The sequence below is a fragment of the Seriola lalandi genome, unplaced genomic scaffold (genome assembly GCF_002814215.2).
Source record: "Seriola lalandi dorsalis isolate HSWRI2012SDOR001 ecotype SW California unplaced genomic scaffold, Sedor1 jcf7180002054464, whole genome shotgun sequence".
Classification (NCBI taxonomy): domain Eukaryota; kingdom Metazoa; phylum Chordata; class Actinopteri; order Carangiformes; family Carangidae; genus Seriola; species Seriola lalandi.
The window spans coordinates 535,105-554,829 of NW_019525017.1; the positions used below are offsets into that span (position 1 = coordinate 535,105).

At 42.3% G+C, this 19,725-nt stretch overlaps 2 protein-coding genes across 15 annotated transcripts in view; one reads left to right on the forward strand and one right to left on the reverse strand.

The window, feature by feature from the left end:
• mybpc2b (myosin binding protein Cb) overlaps positions 1-7,787 on the forward strand; it is a 21,643-nt gene extending 13,856 nt beyond the window's left edge. For all 11 annotated transcript variants that reach the window (XM_087175363.1, XM_087175362.1, XM_087175364.1 and 8 more), the window contains 19 exons: positions 608-732; positions 882-987; positions 1,984-2,150; positions 2,563-2,728; positions 2,837-2,943; positions 3,042-3,071; positions 3,224-3,366; positions 4,184-4,343; positions 4,437-4,541; positions 4,738-4,926; positions 5,048-5,182; positions 5,375-5,542; positions 5,627-5,715; positions 5,956-6,151; positions 6,244-6,383; positions 6,505-6,664; positions 6,796-6,932; positions 7,168-7,354; positions 7,635-7,787. In XM_087175363.1, the coding sequence (XP_087031489.1) occupies positions 608-732; positions 882-987; positions 1,984-2,150; positions 2,563-2,728; positions 2,837-2,943; positions 3,042-3,071; positions 3,224-3,366; positions 4,184-4,343; positions 4,437-4,541; positions 4,738-4,926; positions 5,048-5,182; positions 5,375-5,542; positions 5,627-5,715; positions 5,956-6,151; positions 6,244-6,383; positions 6,505-6,664; positions 6,796-6,932; positions 7,168-7,354; positions 7,635-7,660 (2,536 nt within the window). In that variant the 3' untranslated portion in view covers positions 7,661-7,787. The remainder of the gene's footprint in view (positions 1-607; positions 733-881; positions 988-1,983; positions 2,151-2,562; positions 2,729-2,836; positions 2,944-3,041; positions 3,072-3,223; positions 3,367-4,183; positions 4,344-4,436; positions 4,542-4,737; positions 4,927-5,047; positions 5,183-5,374; positions 5,543-5,626; positions 5,716-5,955; positions 6,152-6,243; positions 6,384-6,504; positions 6,665-6,795; positions 6,933-7,167; positions 7,355-7,634) is intronic.
• On the reverse strand, positions 7,107-15,341 carry LOC111658674 (testicular acid phosphatase homolog). 4 transcript variants are annotated; one of them, XM_023411269.2, is made up of 13 exons: positions 15,122-15,341; positions 14,720-14,848; positions 13,332-13,427; positions 12,591-12,677; positions 11,376-11,531; positions 11,071-11,169; positions 10,076-10,171; positions 9,453-9,585; positions 9,076-9,158; positions 8,865-8,971; positions 8,403-8,584; positions 8,033-8,173; positions 7,107-7,468 (listed from the first exon to the last, which is right to left on the reverse strand). In XM_023411269.2, exons 2-12 carry the CDS (start codon positions 14,807-14,809, stop codon positions 8,064-8,066), a joined length of 1,239 nt encoding a protein of 412 aa, XP_023267037.1. In that variant the 5' UTR covers positions 14,810-14,848; positions 15,122-15,341; the 3' UTR covers positions 7,107-7,468; positions 8,033-8,063. The 4 variants fall into 4 exon arrangements, with proteins under 4 accessions (XP_023267037.1, XP_023267038.1, XP_023267036.1 ...); XM_023411270.2 differs by having other exon boundaries at positions 14,720-14,863; XM_023411268.2 differs by having other exon boundaries at positions 7,107-7,465; positions 14,720-14,884; positions 15,122-15,340.
• Between the last annotated feature and the right edge of the window lie 4,384 nt (positions 15,342-19,725).

The window sequence follows — 19,725 nt, forward strand, 5'->3', positions numbered from 1 at the left end:
CACACACACACACACACACACACACACAAAACAAGCCCCATGCAGGATGTTTGCCTAATGAGACAGCAGTGTTTGGCTGTATCATATTAATCATCAAGCTCAGATGGACTTGATGGGCAGTGCTTTAAAATATCGAGTTAAAATTATCTCTGCCACAAAGCCATACTCTGAAACGATGCTGCCATCAACACGTTTTATTTTTAGGTGCTGTCATGAGAAGCCTCACCGTGGGTTTAGAAATCTGCACTGCCATGACATCTTATGCCCCATCTGGACTAATGCAGATACATTCCCAGGACAAAGACGTCCATTTCTACATTTAAAGGTCTTAATGTGAAAAGAAACGAAAACCAGATGAAACCAGATGAAAACTGAAATGCAGAAACTGGGTCTGTTAGACAAAATTCCAGTCTTTAAAAATGAATGACAAAACCATATATTGTTGAACTTTAAATTAAACGTCAAAGGTTTGTTAGAAACAGATATTAGATATAGATTTATAGATTATTTTGAAAGGCATTTGTACTGAAACCTAGCTTGATAAAGGGGTTCTGTTTGACCTGTAGACTGTATGGTTTGACATTCAATCTGTCTGTCACTTTTCAAGGTATGTCATGGAGGCAAGCGGGAATGTCAGAACACTTACTATCAATAAGACGACCCTGGCTGATGATGCTGCATATGAGTGTGTGGTTGGCGACGACAAGTGTTTCACAGAGGTGTTCGTCAAAGGTGCTCCGTCTCTTTTATTTTCTTCTTTTTTTTTTGTTTTCCCCCCGACAGTTTATCAGCAGTAAAAATCTGATATTACAGCAAAGAGTCATTTTCATTCAGTTTCTGCTGAATTCATGAATTTTACTGTCTCCCACTGCTCCACCCAGAGCCCCCTGTGACCATCACCAAGCTGATGGATGACTATCATGTGGTTGTGGGAGAGAGAGTGGAGTTTGAGATCGAGGTGTCGGAGGAGGGTGCCCACGTCATGTGGTCAGTAAATATCACACAGTACTTAGCATAATAGGATCAACCTAGCTTGAATCTTCAGGATGTGGCTTTAATCTCTGCCAGAACACAATGAAACCGTTTCCTGTTCGTCAAACCGGAGAGAGTCTGTCTTACAGTAGTATGTTGTATGTAGTTACTGAGCTGATACAAATCAGATTAAAAAAATGTAATGTATGCTGCAGCTCTCTGTTTCTTATCTGATGTGCTGTGTGCATCATGCATTTGACTATCATAAGATTTAATCACTTGGCTCCTTGTATTGAAATGAGACAGCATCTACATACATAATTATATGCATCAACCTGCTCTTAAAAACTACCACTGTTGTAAGAGCCATAATTGATTTGTACTTGTATGCTATACATCAGCTGCAGTAGACAGACTTATGTTTCTTGTAAAATCAAATCAAACTTAAATGCATTATCTCCTAAGGAGATCTGGAACATGTTAAATTGATTCTGAAGACTTGCTCTGAATGCTGAGTAGCTTGGAAAGTCTTCTATCAACAAAATAATTAAAATTTTTATTTCTTTGATGTTCTTTGCATTTGTTTTTATGTGGTATTAATATTCTTTTAATTGAGAGTGAGGTGTCTTCCTTTCAATGTGCCTTTAACAAGTATAAATCAAGGTCGGAAGAAATAAACGAATATCAGTTAGTATGTGCTAGGAGCAATCAATGCAAAGCAAAATAAGGGCTGAATTGATTCTCAAAGGTGATGTGTGTGTAGGATATTATTTCATGGATAGACACAGACCATCTTTTCTTTAGCACAGAATTTATTTTTATAATTCTTCATTGACGAATGCAAAGCCCATTCATTTTTCCCAAAGCAATTTTTAGCACTCACTGAGTGGCGGAAATATGAATGTGGCTGGTAAATTCACATCAGACACAGGCTTACTGTTCTGATTTGGTATGAAATATTTAGCAGTGACATCTTTCAAAGAGAGACGCTCATTTTATATTCATTCCCAGGTTCTTTGAGGATATAGAGCTTCACAGAGACAAAGATACCAAGTATCGCTTCAAGAAGGATGGAAAGAAGCACACACTCGTCATCCAGGAGGCTACTCTGGATGACATCGGAATGTACCACGCCTGGACAAATGGAGGGCACACCAAAGGAGAGCTGGAAGTGGAAGGTACCACTGGAAAAAATATAATCATCTCATTCATCTTTTATTTCCTTTTTGACCAATTGTGGAGTTTATATAAATAAGAATAATAATAATAAGGAATGTGCTTATTTTAGATACGTTTGTTAAAAAGAAAATACTAATCAAAGATGTTACACCAGTGTAGAGGTTGTATTTTAAATTTACTATATTTAGTCCAGGTTTTCTGTCATCTAAGTGTACGCTGCTCAGTGAGGATGCAGCTGAATTAACTGCTGGCCCAAGGGCTTAACGCCTCTCTTTGTAAACAAGCTAACAGCTCATGGCAGTGGGTGGCAGGATGTTACCATCATGAACCTTATCCTCCCTCTCCCTCTACCTTCACTCACGCTGTGTCCTGCCTGAACCGTTCTCCTGTGGTTTCCAATGTCTGATTCAGAGAAAGAACTGGAGGTGTTGCAGGACATTGCTGATCTGACAGTGAAGGCAACAGACCAGGCCATGTTCAAGTGCGAGGTGTCTGATGAGAAGGTCACCGGAAAGTGGTTCAAAGATGGAGTGGAGGTCTTGCCAAGTGACCGCATCAAAATGTCTCACATTGGAAGGTACAAAGAAAAGATACATACAGGCTTTAGAAATTCAATATTAGGACACCTTTAATTCCTGAGGCACATGTTTTCCCCTCGTCATATCCTCTCTGTTGCTTGTTTCAGGTTTCACCGGCTGACTATTGATGATGTGAAACCAGACGATGCTGGAGACTACACATTTATTCCTGATGGATACGCTCTGTCACTTTCTGCCAAGCTCAACTTCTTGGGTGAGAAAGACAGAATGATTACAACGGAGCTATTGCAGATGCATTAATCATCAGCAGCCTGCATAATATTGTCAACTTCTTTTCTTCTCTCAAAACAGAAATTAAGATCGACTATGTGCCTAGACAAGGTAAGTAGCCTTAGATTACCTCAGTTTACAAATAATTAAAAACTTTTTAATCTAGTGTATAGTTCATATCATAAGTCTCTCTTTCTCTCTCTCTCTCTCTCTCTCTCTCTCTCGCTCTTTCTCTCTCTGTTTGTATGTCATACCTTAACCAGATCCTCCAAAGATCCACCTGGACACCACTGGAAACATGGTCTCCCAAAACACGATCATCGTGGTGGCGGGCAACAAGCTCCGACTGGATGTGGAGATCACAGGAGAACCAGCACCCACTGTTGTCTGGTCAAAAGGAGATAAAGTAAGGATGTGATTAGGGTCACTACACAGTATATCACATAGTGATCAATTACTCAATATGTTTATGTTTAACACAGGAATGCCACGTAAATAATTTGGATTTCATAACTTGCCATGAGTGTGCGCAAACATTTAGGTCCAGTCGTCCAGAGGACAAAACTTTGCTAACACAACAGCCAACTTGAACTTGAAAGAGGGAAACCATGTCAAAACATGTCCAGGCAACTTTGCCATTTATTTATCACCATGGTATCCATGACCATGGAAGGTCAGCAGGCTGTCTAGTCAACCTGTCACTGCAGTGTGCCCTGTTGTTTCTTTTTTTTTTTTCTGAGTTCTGTTCTCACTGTCTCTTCTCCCTCTTTGTCTCTTTCACTGGGCTCCAGTTAAATGCTACCTCACAAGATTTGAACCAACCACTGGGAATTTTCTGTGCCCACAGGCAGTTAAGAGCACAGTGGTACAAGAAAAAAAGACTGTTCCTGATGTTTTCGGTCCAAGAGCCAAAGTGCTCTTTTTTAATGGAAGCAGGATATGACCGTTCCCCTGTGGGACTGCTTCTTATTTTACACTAATATCACACTTTAGCAGCCCAAGTGCTGCCAGTGTCACCCTATTGTCACCCTATTGTCACCCCTATTGGCCCATAAGTGCCCTTCTGCTTGGCCCAAGTGTCTGCCACTCTGGAATAACAGGAGAAGGAATTCACCCAAAATCTCTTTGTTTCTTATAAACCTATTAACCCAGGGCTATTTGAACCAAATTGGTATGCTGTGAAAATTCACATTTCGAAGCCACGACAATTTCCTGTTTGTTAGGCAATCACAGAGACTGAAGGGCGTGTAAGAGTGGAGGCCAGGAAAGACCTGAGCTGCTTCGTCATAGAGGGGGCAGAGAGGGAAGATGAGGGCAACTACAACATCTGTGTCACCAACCCCGTTGGAGAGGACAAGGCCGTGCTGTTTGTGAAGATTGTGGGTAGGTGAAGATTTTACAATGAAATATCAGCAGGTTTTTCTCTATTTCAAACTTTTCTGATGTATGTTAAAACTGATTGAAATCTTATTTTAGATGTGCCTGACCCCCCTAAGCATGTCAAATGCATATCAGTGGGAGAGGACTGCGCCACCATGACTTGGGAGCCTCCTAAATTTGATGGCGGTGTAGTAGTTAAAGGTAAATAATGGATTTTTTTTTCTCTCCACTTCTTTATACTTATCTCTACAAATTGTAGCATACGCAACATATATTACATTTCTCTCTCTCTCTCTATATATATATATATATATATATATATATATATAAATTTAAGAATTTTGTCTTGAATTATTATTCTTCCGTCTTTATGGTCTCTGTGTTTTTACACCATCAGGTTATCTCATGGAGAGGAAGAAGAAAGGTTCTTCCAGATGGACAAAGCTCAACTTTGATGTATATGAATCGACTACATATGAGGCTAAGAGGATGATTGAGGGCGTATTCTATGAGATGAGGGTTTTCGCTGTCAACAGCATCGGCATGTCTCAGCCCAGTAACAGCTCCAAACCCTTCATGCCCATTGGTACGTCTCACAGCCTTCTTTACTTTCTCTTTCTCAGCTTCTCCCTGTCCCTCCCCTCCCTATGTGTATCACCCGCTCTCAGTCAGTGAGTCTCTTGAGTCTCTCTTTCTGTCACCTTCAGCCCCAACTAGCGAGCCATCGCGCCTGACAGTGCATGACGTGACAGACAGCACATGCAGCCTGAAGTGGCTCGCCCCAGAGAAGATTGGAGCCGGAGGCCTGGATGGCTACACTATTGAATACTGCAAGGAAGGAGGTGATAAGACCTCACATCACGCTTACGATATAATAATACCAACATTCACGGACAATTTAAAACCATTTAAAACCATATAATACAGTTACAATGAAAATACATAATACCAGAACAAAAACAAAACAAAAATAAGTTACAAGATTCAAATCCCACTCACTGCCAGTTACTGCATTTAATTCTATTTTATTGTAGACACGGAGTGGGTGGTGGCAAACAAGGAGCTTTGTGAGAGACAGGGATACACCGTGCGTGGCCTCCCCGTGGGAGAAAAGCTCAACTTCAGGGTGGTGGCAGTAAACATCGCTGGACGCAGTCTTCCTGCTACGCTGGGACAGCCCGTCACTATCCGAGAGATCGTCGGTGAGTCAGTACTTCTTTTTGTTTTTTCATTATTTTCATTCATTCGTTTTTCCTATTTTAATGGGATGTCTGTTTCTGCTTTAGAACATCCAAAGATCCGCCTTCCTCGCAACCTGAGAACAAAGTACATCAGGAAAGTGGGAGAAAAGATCAACCTGACCATCCCCTTCCAGGTTAGCAAGCCTGTCTTAACTCACTACTACTAAAATACATTTAAAGAATACATTCACCAAATATTTTTTTCCAGTGTTTCTTTAAACTGTAAATAGAAAGAGTTACTGTCATCATTATCGTCATCCATCACTAGAAAACAAAACCGTTTTTTAAGATGAAGTAAATATCACATCTTTGACAAAACAACTTGGAGCAAATCAGCAGTGTTCTTAGCAAAGGTTCATGCTTTTGTCTCATAGGGTAAGCCACGCCCCGTCGCAACCTGGTACAAAGACGGCCAACCCCTTGACCCCAAGATGGTCAACGTCCGTAACTCAAACGTGGACACCATCCTCTTCATTCGCCATGCGGAGAGAGAGCACTCCGGAACATATGAGCTGGTTCTCCAGATTGAGAACTTGGAGGACAGAGCCACCGTCCACATCAGGATCGTTGGTACGGAGCGGTCAGGGCGCCCGATGACTTAGAAAAATACAAATTCACCCGGAATGTACTAATATATGACACTGATGTTTAATTCCAAACAGACAAGCCCGGGCCTCCTCAGAATTTAAGGGTGACAGATGTCTGGGGCTTCAATGCCGCACTGGAGTGGGACCCCCCAAAAGATGATGGCAACACTGAGATTACTGGATACACCATCCAGAAGGCAGACCTGAAGACCAAGGTGAGAGAGGGAGATCACCCCCCACAGTCACCTGCCAAAATTTAGATTATTCTGTATGCGCAACTCGTGGTCTTTAAGTTTTTAACATAATAACATCACTTTTTTTTCTCTCTCTCTGCAGGAATGGTTCACCGTTTATGAACATAACAGACGGCCAAACTGCACAGCTTCAGATCTGATCATGGGCAATGAATACCAGTTCCGTGTCTACAGTGAAAACCTCTGCGGCCGGAGCGATGAGCCACGCTTCAGCAAGAACACGGCTGCCATTGCCAAGACAGGTGTGACCGTGTGTGCGCATGTGCGTGTGTGCGTAAACATAGTACATGTGGGTGTGTGTGTGTGTTTGTGTGTGTGAGCCACCTTTCTGCTCTGATTTACTGGGGTTGACTAAGTTTACTCTTCTCAATAGGCCTGGAAATGAAAGAAAACCCCTACAAGGAGAAAGACATGAACTGTGTGCCCAAGTTTACTCAGCCCTTGGTTGACAGATCTGTAGTGGCCGGGTACAGCACTGCCATCAGCTGCTCCGTCAAAGGCTTCCCCAAGGTAAATGTGCTTGTTAAAATAGCCTGTGGTGCCTGATTCACAGGAGGAGGCTGACAGTGCCACTTGTTATGAGCAAATCAAGATCTGACGTCTGCTGTAAGACGCACAGAGCTCCTTACTGTAGCCGTTTTATCTGCAGCCTGACATAAAGCACAAAAAAGAAAACACAACATCTGATTTATTAGACATTTTATTGGACCTGATTTTTTATTAATTTGACTTTTCCATATCTTAGCCTAAGATTATCTGGATGAAGAACAAAATGATCATCGGTGAGGATCCCAAGTACTTGATGCAGAACAACCAAGGAGTGCTGACCCTCAACATTCGTAAGCCAAGCACCTTCGACGGAGGCAAATACTCCTGCATGGCTGTCAATGAGCTGGGCAAGGATGAAGTGGAGTGTAAGCTGGACGTCCGAGGTGAGGACAGAGGCGCAGAGAGGGCTGCACGGGTGGGAGGCGGGTGGAAGGGGAGGGATGGAGGAGGAGGAGGAGCTGACTCGACTTTGTAATTTGAGTGCTCTCAAGTCTCTGCTGAACACAGATGATTCTTAGATGCTTATTTTTGATTATGTAATAGACAATCAAGGCTAAAAGTTGATGATTTTCATGAAAAAGACACTTTGATTCTTTCCAAAATATAAAACATGACTTATTTCAATAAAACCTAACATTCATCTTCTGTCCCTTTGTTCCACAGTGATCACAAACCCGGACAAGAAGTGAGAAACCGAACAGCAAAGAATGTGAAATAATATGAACCAAACAGTGAATGAACAGTGAATGTTACTATGTAGAGTTCACACTGTCAAGAGTGAAACAAATAAAATTTAGTGATGCCAGCTGTAAATAATTGTTTTGTCTTGAATACATTTTATTTTCATGTTAAATTCTTTCCACAAAAAATCTAGTCCAAGCATACTTCGTAGTAGCAGAAGGAAAAGAGCTCACAATCCTCCCACACACACACACACACACACACACACACACACAAACACACACACACACACACACAGACAACCAGCAACCAGTCAGGATCTGAATTATCAAAATACATGGCACATTATTATTAGAGCTGTTTCCACAGCTGAGAAAAACCTTTTAGTATTTTCGGCGCCAGTCTCCTGCATTACACCTCCCTGGAGTAGTGGCCTCTCCTCCTGTGGATTGCCACTCCTATGCTGAGCAACAGCGCCACTGCCAGGAGACCCACGGCCACTGCAAGAGCTGTTATGACACCTGTGGGAGATGACAAACCCTGTTTAGGTACATGTGAATATGGAACACTTGGATGATTTCCAAAAAGCCCTGATATTTTTAAATCAGACGGTCTGTGCTGAAAATCCCCCACACCGGTCCCCAAAGTGAATACAGGAATAAACATAATGCAGTGAAGCGTTAGCATTGCTAAAATATGTGTTGAAATAGGAGCAATGAGAATATATATATAAAAAAAAATCTTCCTCACCTGTGCCTGACCATTTTGTCCTGAACCCGCACTCAACCTCCCAGTCCTCTGCAACCACGTCCCGCAGCAGCTCACTGAACAAGGACAAAGGGCAGGGGTTCAGCCCGTTGCATCCTGGCACAGGGTTGGGATAGGGTTCACGCCAGGAGTCGTTGCGGTAATACAAATCCACTGAATAGGACCTAGGGAATTATTAGGATGAATACAATGAGATGACACACAATTATGGTAAGTGTTATGTAAATTTGGTTTGTATCATGAGCTAATTTGGCTATTGCAGTCCTGGATCTCTGCCAGGTTTTCATCGAATTGAAAAGGAAAACAAAAATGTGCTTGAACGGTTTGGTGGAATGCAGTTTTTCTCAACGTTTGGTGGTGTGATTTGGCTAACTGACCTAGATAGTGTACTGAAATATGCAAAGAAAAGAGCGCACAAAGTGACATTAGAAAGGAAGTCATTACCCATCATACTCCTGGTAGAACTCAAAGAGCTGACAGGCAGCGTAAGGAGGAAGAAGGCCGTTGTACACGTCCAGAGCCGCCTGGAGGGTGATGAGTGTCGAGTCATGCTGGAATGAGAAACAAACATCACAGCACTAAAGAGATGAGCAGATACAGTATGTGAAACAGATTATACAAGTGTTTACTCTGTGTGGCTAAATAGTGAACTTACAGCTGAGTACATAATGAATTTAAGAGGGCTCCCTTGTTCTACAGCCCTGGAGAAATTCCTCAGGATGGCGTTCAGTAGGACCCCTGGTAAATTAACACAGTGTCAACAGTGCAAATGCAATTTTCCCAGATATCAACACAATCCTTTTGACCTTGTTGAGCATCTTGTCTTAGCACTGTAATCATCTATGTCATTAGCTCATATGTGCTAATACGCTTTTTGAGAAACCCGACCCAACACTTTACACTGTCTGAGGCATAAACAAGCCTCAGCCAGCAGTCACAACATCAGATACACAGAGAGTGTTTTTTGCTCTAATAACATTTTTGTCACAACAGTGCCTTTTTAAATGAATCGCCTCTGATTTGAATCCCCACCTCCCGAGAGCCGGGCCTTCTCTTTCCTCTTGTGGCTGAGGATGCTGTACATGACCTCAAAGGATGCAATCCTCTTCAGGGTGTCCAGAACGTCTTGGGTGGCCCAGCGTGGGAGAGTCAAGTTATGGATCCTCTGCGCAAAAGAGAATTACATTCATTACCCTGCATCACGCTAATAATCACATTAAATCACATTACACAACACATGAATCACAACAGCCGGTTTAAATGGCTGTATTTCATCGTTTCTATTATCCCAGCTATTTTTAGCCGCGGACTGAAAATAACAGATGCTCATTTTGCAAGTGTGAATGAGCGTATTCAACCTGGCCTAGAATCCACCCATCTCATAATTCTTTAATTATCATTTCAATATGTTGTCCTATTCATGTCTTACTGTATGTACAAAAATGATTTCCCCCACACACCCACTGCCTCCCCATCCCTCTGCAGATGTGTCGAAGAAAGCTCTGTTCCCTCTTTCTCTTTGACTCTCTCTGCTCTGCAGCTGCTGTTTGTATCAGTAATCGAAGCATTTGTAAACTGCAGAATGCAGGTAGTACACAGGCGCCATTGTGTTTTATGTGTGTGGTTATATGCTTGCTGTGAAATATCAAATATACCTGACAGGTGAGAGTGTCATAGACCCTCCATATTTTTTTGCCAACCAGTTTGGACACAGGGTAGCCAGTGTGGTTGGAGAGTCCCTCCACAAAATACTGCATGGTGAAGAAAAGAAAAAAGAACAAAGGATGAAGCTGCAGTGAAGAGAACACTTTAATCACCATTTTTATGAATAGTATTAAACTTTAGGGGGGGGGGTGTTTTTGCAGGTGCACTGATAAAATATCTCTTATTTGGTGTTTGCGATTCAGACTTCCACACATTAGCTGCGTGATTTAACAAATTAATATAGTTTACTCACTGTTGTAAGTTTAACCTTTATTCAGACAAACATAATAAAAAAAAACATTTTGGTTCTTGCATGTAACTTGCAGGTACCGTGACTCCAGCAGAGGGTGTTAAAATTCAGTCCAGGAGACCTCATCCTGATCTCCAACACCACCTTAACAGGCGGCACGTGGGACTCTGTTTAATTAAAACCTTTTCATTGTAATTCTTAATCTAATTCAATCCAGCCGTTAATTAGTGTCTCCGAGAATGTGAGAGAAATTGCACTGTGCAGCTTTTTGTAGGAACTGGAGTCACCGTGCCTGAGAAAAATCACTGAGAGGACATGATGTCCACAGCATAAGTAACACGTCCACTGGAGGTGCTGATAACATTGGCACCAACAACTGTGAAGTATACATTCCACTGTTTTTACAAAAATGTGCATTTCACAGTGACTGTCGATCTACAAATGGAGACACGGAGGAGCAGAGAAGATGCAGCTGAGGTGAGGAAAAGTATTATTCACAGCAACTTTGATTATATAATTCTGATGATATAAAACAACTGAGTTACAAGCACGTTTTCAGTGGTTAACAGGCACATGACTCACAGAAAAGCGATGTTTAACACAAACTGTGCTGTGAGCAGAGCGTTCACGTCATCGAACAGATGCTGAGAATGAGCTTCTGTACAGTGACTGTATCCTTTCTGTTATGTGTCTTACCTGGTGAGCCCTCAGGAACCTCTGGTAAGGCTCACTCTCAAAAGTCTCCGTCATCAGCGCTCTGAACCTTGGACAGTCTTTGCCTGGAGACTTCAACAGCTTGAAAATATCAGAAACAACAGCACGACATCAGTGGAAATGATGCACATTTACTGCAGGTACTGCAATTCCTCTGGGCACAATTCTGTGTTCATTTCACACTTTAAAAGCTGAGAAGAGAGACTCAAATTAACTTGTACAAGTTTCTCTTCGGCTGTGTACAGCTGCCGTGTGAAAGGAAATATTTATATGGCTCAGCAGCCCACCTTATCCTGAGCCCTGGGGATGGTGTGCACTGGAATAGGCCGCCACAGTAACTGGGGCATGATGGGAGGCGGGCGTCTGGTTGGGGGAAACATCCCAGCGAGGCAGGACTGGGCACTCATCAGAGTGCGGTCGTAGTCAGTGCTCCGAACATATAACTGTTAGAAACATGGAGGGAATATGGTGTTAAAATGCATACACATGCTGGTACCACACTGTCACTGATACCACTGCGGGACACGCGGGCTAAAAAGGGGTTGTATCTGCACTTGGAATGTGGAAATGCACATAATTTAGTTTCTATTTTTATTTAATAAAGATGCAAAATGAATGCACCAAGCAAAGCTGAAGTGTATCATGAGTGAGCTGTATTTATCCCAAGTTAACTGAGGTATTCCCTTAACATGAGGAGGAGGGGAGTCAGCAAAGATCCAAATGGATGAGAGAAGAAGGGGGAAAACATCCGTCTTGCTGTGATCTCTTCTGACATCAGCCTTCGCTCGTCTATATCTCTCTGTCACCCTGTGTCAGGTTTTTGCACACAGTAAATCACACTGATAAGGTTGGATGTTCCTGTGATGCCGAGAATGCTTATTCCCCCCCTCCCCTCCTTTTGTCAAATTAAAACAGACATGGCAGTGCAGGGAAATGCACGGTACAAGTTGACTGAGACTTAGGCGACAAATGGCCAATGACAGACACTGAGAAGAGTTGTTATTTTTATGGTAATAGCATGTTATTTAAGAGAGGGAGAAAAGAACTGAATACGAGGATGGAAAGGGAAGGGGGATGGGGCAGGGGGAGAGAGAGTCAAAGAAAAGAACAGACAGGAAAAGAAAGAAGAAAGCGGAAATCCTGTCTTTGTAATGACAGTGTGCTGAACATGCAGCCCAGGGGCATACTGTACCAACATGCTGCCATCTGTACTGTACATGGAACAAGATTACCCAACATGTTCAGCATATTACAAGGCCATTCCAGTGATATCACCACTATGAGTCATGTTCATTAACTTAGTGCGTTTACAGGCGTTACAGAGTGTTGCTGGCCACACATGAACTTGATTTCACATGTTGGGCTGAGGGGACGCATGACAACAGGATCGGGTGACACTGAAGCGCACAGGCTCACAGGGGAGTTCAGCTAATAAAGGCCAGAGCAAAAATAAATAAATAAATAAAAATCACACACACATATGCACACGCAAATACACTTGCCTCTTTATTGTCGTAGTCTTCACTGAGAAAGTTTCCATAGCGTCTCCTCAGAAACCTGCCCAGCTCAAACTGTTGTTTCATGCCCAGCTGAAAGGAAAATTGTCATCACTGTAAATTTTTTTTATAAAGTCTGACCTTTGTACTGAAGAGATTTGGCAGATTTAAGGTTCGATTCAACTTATTTACATAGAATAACAAATTTCACCCCAACCGCAGGGCTTCCAAGAGCCCGAAATAATAAGTCCACTCACTGTAAACTGGCTTTTACCTGAGAGCTGAACAATGTCACAGTAGAAACGAGTTTCATTAAAACTGTACAACAAGATTTTCTTCCATGTCAAGACTTGTTAGAAACTGATTTTAAAACATAGCTAAAGGAATATACTGCAGTTTTAGACACCACAGAAGAGCTCAACACAAAAGCAGCTCATGTCTTCATTTTTCTTATTCTGTAAGTGGCCTTCTGTAAGTCAAATTTGATATAAATTTAGATTTTTATTTTAGATTTTTTTCAGACTATGGACTGGTGACCTGTTCAGTGCGTCACGCCAGAGTAATGCTGGAATAGGCAGTACTCCAGCCCCCCATGAGCCTATACAGGATACGTGGGCATAGGAAAATAAATAAATTGATGGATTTTAAACATTACGCATCTAAAAGTTCTTTGTATTAACTTGATTTGTTTGCCAAATCTTGTTTGACAAAATAATAATTACACATCCACAAAGTAACACTCAGTACCTCGGTCAACTGCCCGAAGCCCTGAGCCCACACGTCCTCCCCATGAGGATCCCTGGGATATGACTCAATGGGCGATCGATCCCCATGTCGGAACACCTTAAAAGTCATAACAGATTATGTCACTTGGATGCAGATGTCACGCTGCTGTGCCAGCCATTACACTGCGTACTTAAGGGAAAAAACACAACCCGAGTCAGAAATAGAAACCTAGGATCTCGGACAGTTCACAGAAGAGTCATTTTGATGATGTCATGAAGACACAAACGCCAGAGCGGCTCTGTTAGCGGGATTAACCTGAGGCCTCACTTTCTGAGCGGTGACGTGACACACAGGTTGATTAAACTGATTCACTCCTGTTAGCACCGCAGTGATTCAAACGCATTTGTGGGACACCTCGAGAAAAAACAGATCACAAAGTCAAGTCAACAAAGTCATGGTTTGCTTTTAGAGATAATTGTTATTTTGATGCCAAACACTTTCTACTGGATTTAACACTGAACTGAGCTTGACCTGGACAGTTCATATAAAATGAAATAGTAGAATTCATAGATGTTTTAACAGCTAAGTAGTGATTAATAATTAGGCATATCTTGTTAAAAATTTAATAAAATTAAATCAAATCAAATTTAATTAAATTATTTGTATTGAAGTATCAAAAGTGCGTACTATGCAAGCTTGTGTAACGTTATACTATATAGTTCATTATTGATTATTACGTATTCATTCATGTGCAGCAGTTAAAGACGATCAAGTTAGAATTAATTTAAAATACAGTGTTCAGTATGAAATGTAGTGGAGTAAAAGTATGGGTAAGGTGAAATTAGCACAGATAAAAACAGACATAATTTGTATATGTCAAGTAGTAAACCTAACCCTGACTTTAAGGGCTGTAATCTGCCAATGTGACATAACGGACATGTTATTATATATGAAAAATCAATAGAACGTGACAAACACACTGGCTTAACCCATGAGGTAAAAGATAAGATGCCTAAAAAAAAAGAGGAAAAAGAACTTTGTCACATTTTAGGAAAAACATTTGTGATTTTCACTTGAATCCTTCAATCGTCTTTTTCATTCTACCGTTGAACAACAGTGTGAAAGAAAAATATGCAAAGAGGTTTATGAACAAAGCTGTGGTGGGTGAGATATGCTTGACACTGTTGGAGTTTAGACTCAAAGTAATCCTTTGTCACATAAATGTGTAAATATAATAATGCTCAGCGAGCAGAAAAATGCAGTGTAATCAGCAGTAGTAGCACACTCGTGTGATCTAAAATATCTTCCAGATTATATAAAAATTCTACCATGCAACACATAAATCATCAGTAATATTATGTAAACATTTTGCATGTGATTACACGACAAAAAAAACAGGGTACACTTACAGCTACGACAAACTTCAGCACCCGACACTCAGTCAAGCAGATGCAACAGAGAAGGAATAAACAGCCCAAAGCCTCCTGGAACTTCCGCATCTTTTTGACTTGTCGATCTCTCCCTCAGCACTTCCTCTGCTGATATCAGGGAAACTATGTCAAGAAATTTGAATTCTAAAGGCCATCAAAAACAGAAGATGGTGAATACATTTATTACATTTTATTCAAGCAAAGGTGGTGCAAAACTTGGATCAATTATATAACATAAAAAATGAGTATGTTTGGTCATATTTTTTAAATCCTTCACTGCCCAGAATTTATATCATCTTGATTTTGAACGCCTTGTCATTTGCAGCTGAGTACATGCACAACAAACACTGATTGTATAAATGAACACACACATGCACTTACCTCAGCATACTTGTTCACACATCGAGCTGCTTTATTCAAACGATTCGCAGGACAGGAGCGGACTGCTGTGCATCCCAAATCTTCAGTCATACCCAGATTGACATTAAGTGCATATTCCAGTAAAGGAGGCAGTGCTTTTAAAGCCCTCCTACCTGACCTCGTCTCGCTCTCTCTCCACAGGGATTTCTGGTCCCAATCTACTTCATCGTCAACTGGAGTCCAAATTACTGTCTCTGCCAATTCCCCGCTGTGCGGCGACATGACAGCCCACCCTGGCCGACAACATTTGAGTCAGCTTTTAAACTTAAGGACACATGTTTGGCCTCTCGTAATGTAGATAAGTCCACTTTAAAACCACAGTCATACATCCGTAAGGACTTTTTGGCTTTAGAGAAACAATATGACAAAGAAATGGGTTAAGTTAAGACGCACCTACCTGGACTATCAAATTGTACTCCTACGTACATAAACACACACATAACACACTTACACACTGGCCAAGGGCAACAAACACTCATTATAACTTGCTATGTCATCTGCTGTGGGTTTAGCCCCAAAATTACAGGGCCCGGAGTGTTTTCCCTGACTTGGCACACATGTAAGTATCTGTTAGTATCAAAGCAGCTTTATGGGATACAGTGGGATTAGTGAGTGTGAAGGTTTAGAGCTATACAGAGCTGACATCATATTTGATAAGTGTAAGATAAGATCTCTTGTACTAAATAATACACAGTTCAGTATTCACAGAGGGGGCTTGTCAGTGTAACATGTACATTCTTAACATGAAATGAAAGATTTATCTGCAATAAAGGAGCAGCTGACACAATTGGCAGCTTGTGCACTGAACTAGCAGTGGATGCATTCACTCTAAATTAGGATGAAGTCACAGAAACACAATGTTGAAGCAGTGCATAACAGATGAAGCGATGATCCAAAAATTACATAAAGGATAACTCAGGTGATTTTTCTTACTGTCAACAAATCCCATGTTTTGCTTGCACAGCCAAACTCTGACACAGCATATTCCTCTGCACCTCCATTGTCGCCCAAAAACTATTAAAAACACATAAGCCACACTTGCACTACCTGACATGCTCCTTTATTGCAATGAACATGAGTGCTGCAGTTTATTCCATATTCATCATCTAACTGCCACAAGTTCTCACTGGTCCCCAACAAATACATTATTGTCTCCGTTTGAGTCTCTATTTTAGAATAGATTATTCTTAATAAATAAAAAAATAAAACTATTTATTTATATCTGTTTATTCCCTCTTTTTGTAGACTTACATCCACTGGGCTTGAGGCTCAGAGCACCAGATAGGCAGAGGCAGTGGAAAGTATTGAGACAACAACAAGTTATATTGAAGTATAAGAAGTACTAATTATGCAAACTGTCTGCTTTAGTAACACTTCTCTGTTCACGGTCAGCACTTTAGTGTGATAAAAGGTCACGGTGGAAGTAATGAATAGTGAAGTAAAAGTATAAAGTAGCATTAAATGGAAATAACCAAGAGCTGTAAAGTAGGAACAAATGAGTAAATCTACTTAATTACTTTTCACCACTGTGCAGATCTCCCTCTGTCCATCTGCTTTACTCTGTCTCGCTTTCTCTCACAGCAGTGTAGAGTAATCCTCTCACAGTCTAACACACACACACACACACACACACACACGCACATACTGTACAACACGTGTGGTACTGAGGCTGGTACAGGTTGGCTTTGATACACCTGTGCAAATGGATGAGTGAGTCCACCTGTGCTGCTCTACAGAATAACATATATATACTCACGGGTCCGAGTGGAAGAAAAGAAATGAGTTCCACCTTATTTGGCCAAGAGACACACATACACACACACACACACACACACACACACACACACACACACACACACACATGCTCCAACATATGCACATTTGCTATGGAAAACATTACAGCTGATACACAACAGTTCAGTGAAGAGTCACTAAACACAGACTCAGACCTCTGCATTTCTTTCACTTGCACAAACACACACACATACACACACACACACACACACGCACACACACACTCACACACGCACACACACACACACAAGCACAACACACATACACACCATCCTTTTTCCTCCCTCTCCCCCAAGTGGCTGTAGTGTTTTTGTCTTTGTTGAAATAATTGCAGTGATTTTCAAGACCGTTGTCATGGCAACGCAGAGGTTGATGCATGTTGACAGAATCTGTTGCAGGGCGACCGAGAGACTGAAAATGGAAGATAAGAGGTGGGAGGAGATGTGGTGAGCGTGTACGTGCATGCATGTGTGTGTGCGTGTATGTGTGCGTGTGTGTGTGTGTGCGTGTGCGTGTGTGTGTGTGTGTGAAGGTGATGATGGTGGGGGGAGGAGGGGAGGAGGTTTAACATGTGCTTCAATCCATATGATGAATGAGGATGAGCAGTATGGGACATCTCAGACTGATAGAACGAGGCTCAAGATCAGGAATGAACAGTTATGAGTGTATTGTGAGCGGAGGAGAGAGAGGGAGCGAGAGAGAGGGGGAGACAGAAAGGGAGGAAAGCGGGGTGCTATTTTAGTCCGGGCGTTGTCATGGAAACTGCAGCCTCACTACAAATGGAGACATCCAGAACACATGGATCGTCAAACAAATGGCGTGCGTAGGGCCCAGCGTGAAGCTACGCCATGGCTGTGCGACACCGTGCCATCTCGGTCGAAGCCCCCCACCCACCCACACACCCACACTGGCACCCACCACTCCAGCTAGATAACAGTGGCGTCTTCTTCATCACAGAGACTGAATATCAATGGGAGGGTAGCTTTTGGGTGGGAGTGGAGGAGGGGGACAACTGCATGGAGTCAGGGGCTGAAGTGACAGGCAATGGTGTCCATTCAGGCAGTGAGTCACAGCCACTTGCTCTCTGTCTTTTAATTAACAGTCTTTTCCACACTTCCTCCTCTCCTCTTCCTCTCCTCTTCCTCTCCTCTCCTCTCATCTCCTCTCCTCTTGTCTCAGCTTCTGTCTACCCCTTCACTCTCTGTCTGTCTCCCAACCTTTCCCTCTTCCTCTCTATGCCCCCCCCCTCCCCCCCCCACACACACACACACCCCTCTCCCGCGCTCTGAAGGACGGAGGTATTCCCACATTTCTCCGTTGCTATAGCAACACCGCAGCGAGAACAGGAAAGAGAGGACGCAGGCAGGGAGGAGGGGGGGAGGAGGATGGAGACATGTTGGTGGAGGGGGTAGAGAGAGAGAGAGAGAGAGAGAGAGTGAGAGAGAGAGGGAGGGAAAGAGGGGGGGAGGGGTGTGGAAGTGGCCTAAGATGAGGGGATGTGTGAACAATGCTAATGCTAATGGTAGCAGCAGCAGCAGCAGCAGATCAGCCAAGTGTTGGTGAATTCCCCGCTTATCGAATCATGCTTGGCCCAGACTCACATGTCACATCCACATTTGCATAATTACCAGTGGAAATCTGTTTGCTGTGTATGTTGCTATGGTCATTGATATCTCCCACAAAACGATACATGAGAACTGTCTCCGCTCAACCATTTGACTGTTTCCTCTGTGACATTGACCAGCTCTGCAGGACCTGCATCCAATTTCAGTCGTTTCTTGAGCATCATTTACAACAGACTCCTACCTGCTATATCTCCGTATAGTAGGCAGTGTGGTGCTGAACTGCCGTGTGCTTATCTTCTAGTGATTCAATCAGCGCAAACCAATGCAGGTCAAATGACCCACTAGACAAGAAGATGTATCTATGTGGAATACACACAGAAGCCATGGGAAGACCAGAGCTATTTCATATCGATGTCATCATCCCATTCAATCAGGACAGAACGCAATCTCATTATCTCCTCATATATATCGTAGGGCGTCAGAACAAAGCGGTGTTGCATCAATTTCCCAACACGTAAAGATGTGTAGCGAGCAGCAAAGCTCTTGTGGCCTGCAGAAGAGACGAGCGCCCACATCCTCCTCTTTCCTCAGTGCACGTGTTTGTCCAGTTGACATGTGGTTCAAAACTCGATAGATACATATAAGCCTGGATTGAAATAAATATATTCCTTCTTACATGCCAATGTCATGTATGAATGCTAATGCAGTTGGGTACCTGAAGTATTCTGCTGCATGTCAGCTGTCTCGCTGTCCTCTCCTCTCAATCAATAACTCATCTCTTGACGTCAATATTGTTATCCCCCATGGGACAAAAATGTCCTTCTTTAGGACAAAAGGAGAATAAGCAAGAGAGAAGGAAGGGGAATGTGAAAAAAATGGAGAGATGAGTTTGTTTAATCCATGCAAGGAATCTCCATGCCTTTCCTTGTTCTTGATCAATGTCCATTAATGTCCTGATGTGCTGATCTGCTCCTGGGCACAGCGAAACCAAACTAATGTTGTCAAACAGACAGAGCAGGTTTTTCAATAACTTGAGACATTTTGACACATAAGTGTATTGTGAAACCACATAGGCGATTAAAACAAGAGTAACAAGAGCTCCACCTTTTTGCTTATGTGGTTCAGAATAACATTAGAAAAACTTATTTTAATGCTAAAAGCATTTAACAGATTCTGCTCTTGGAAATCCAATGGAATAGTTCGACA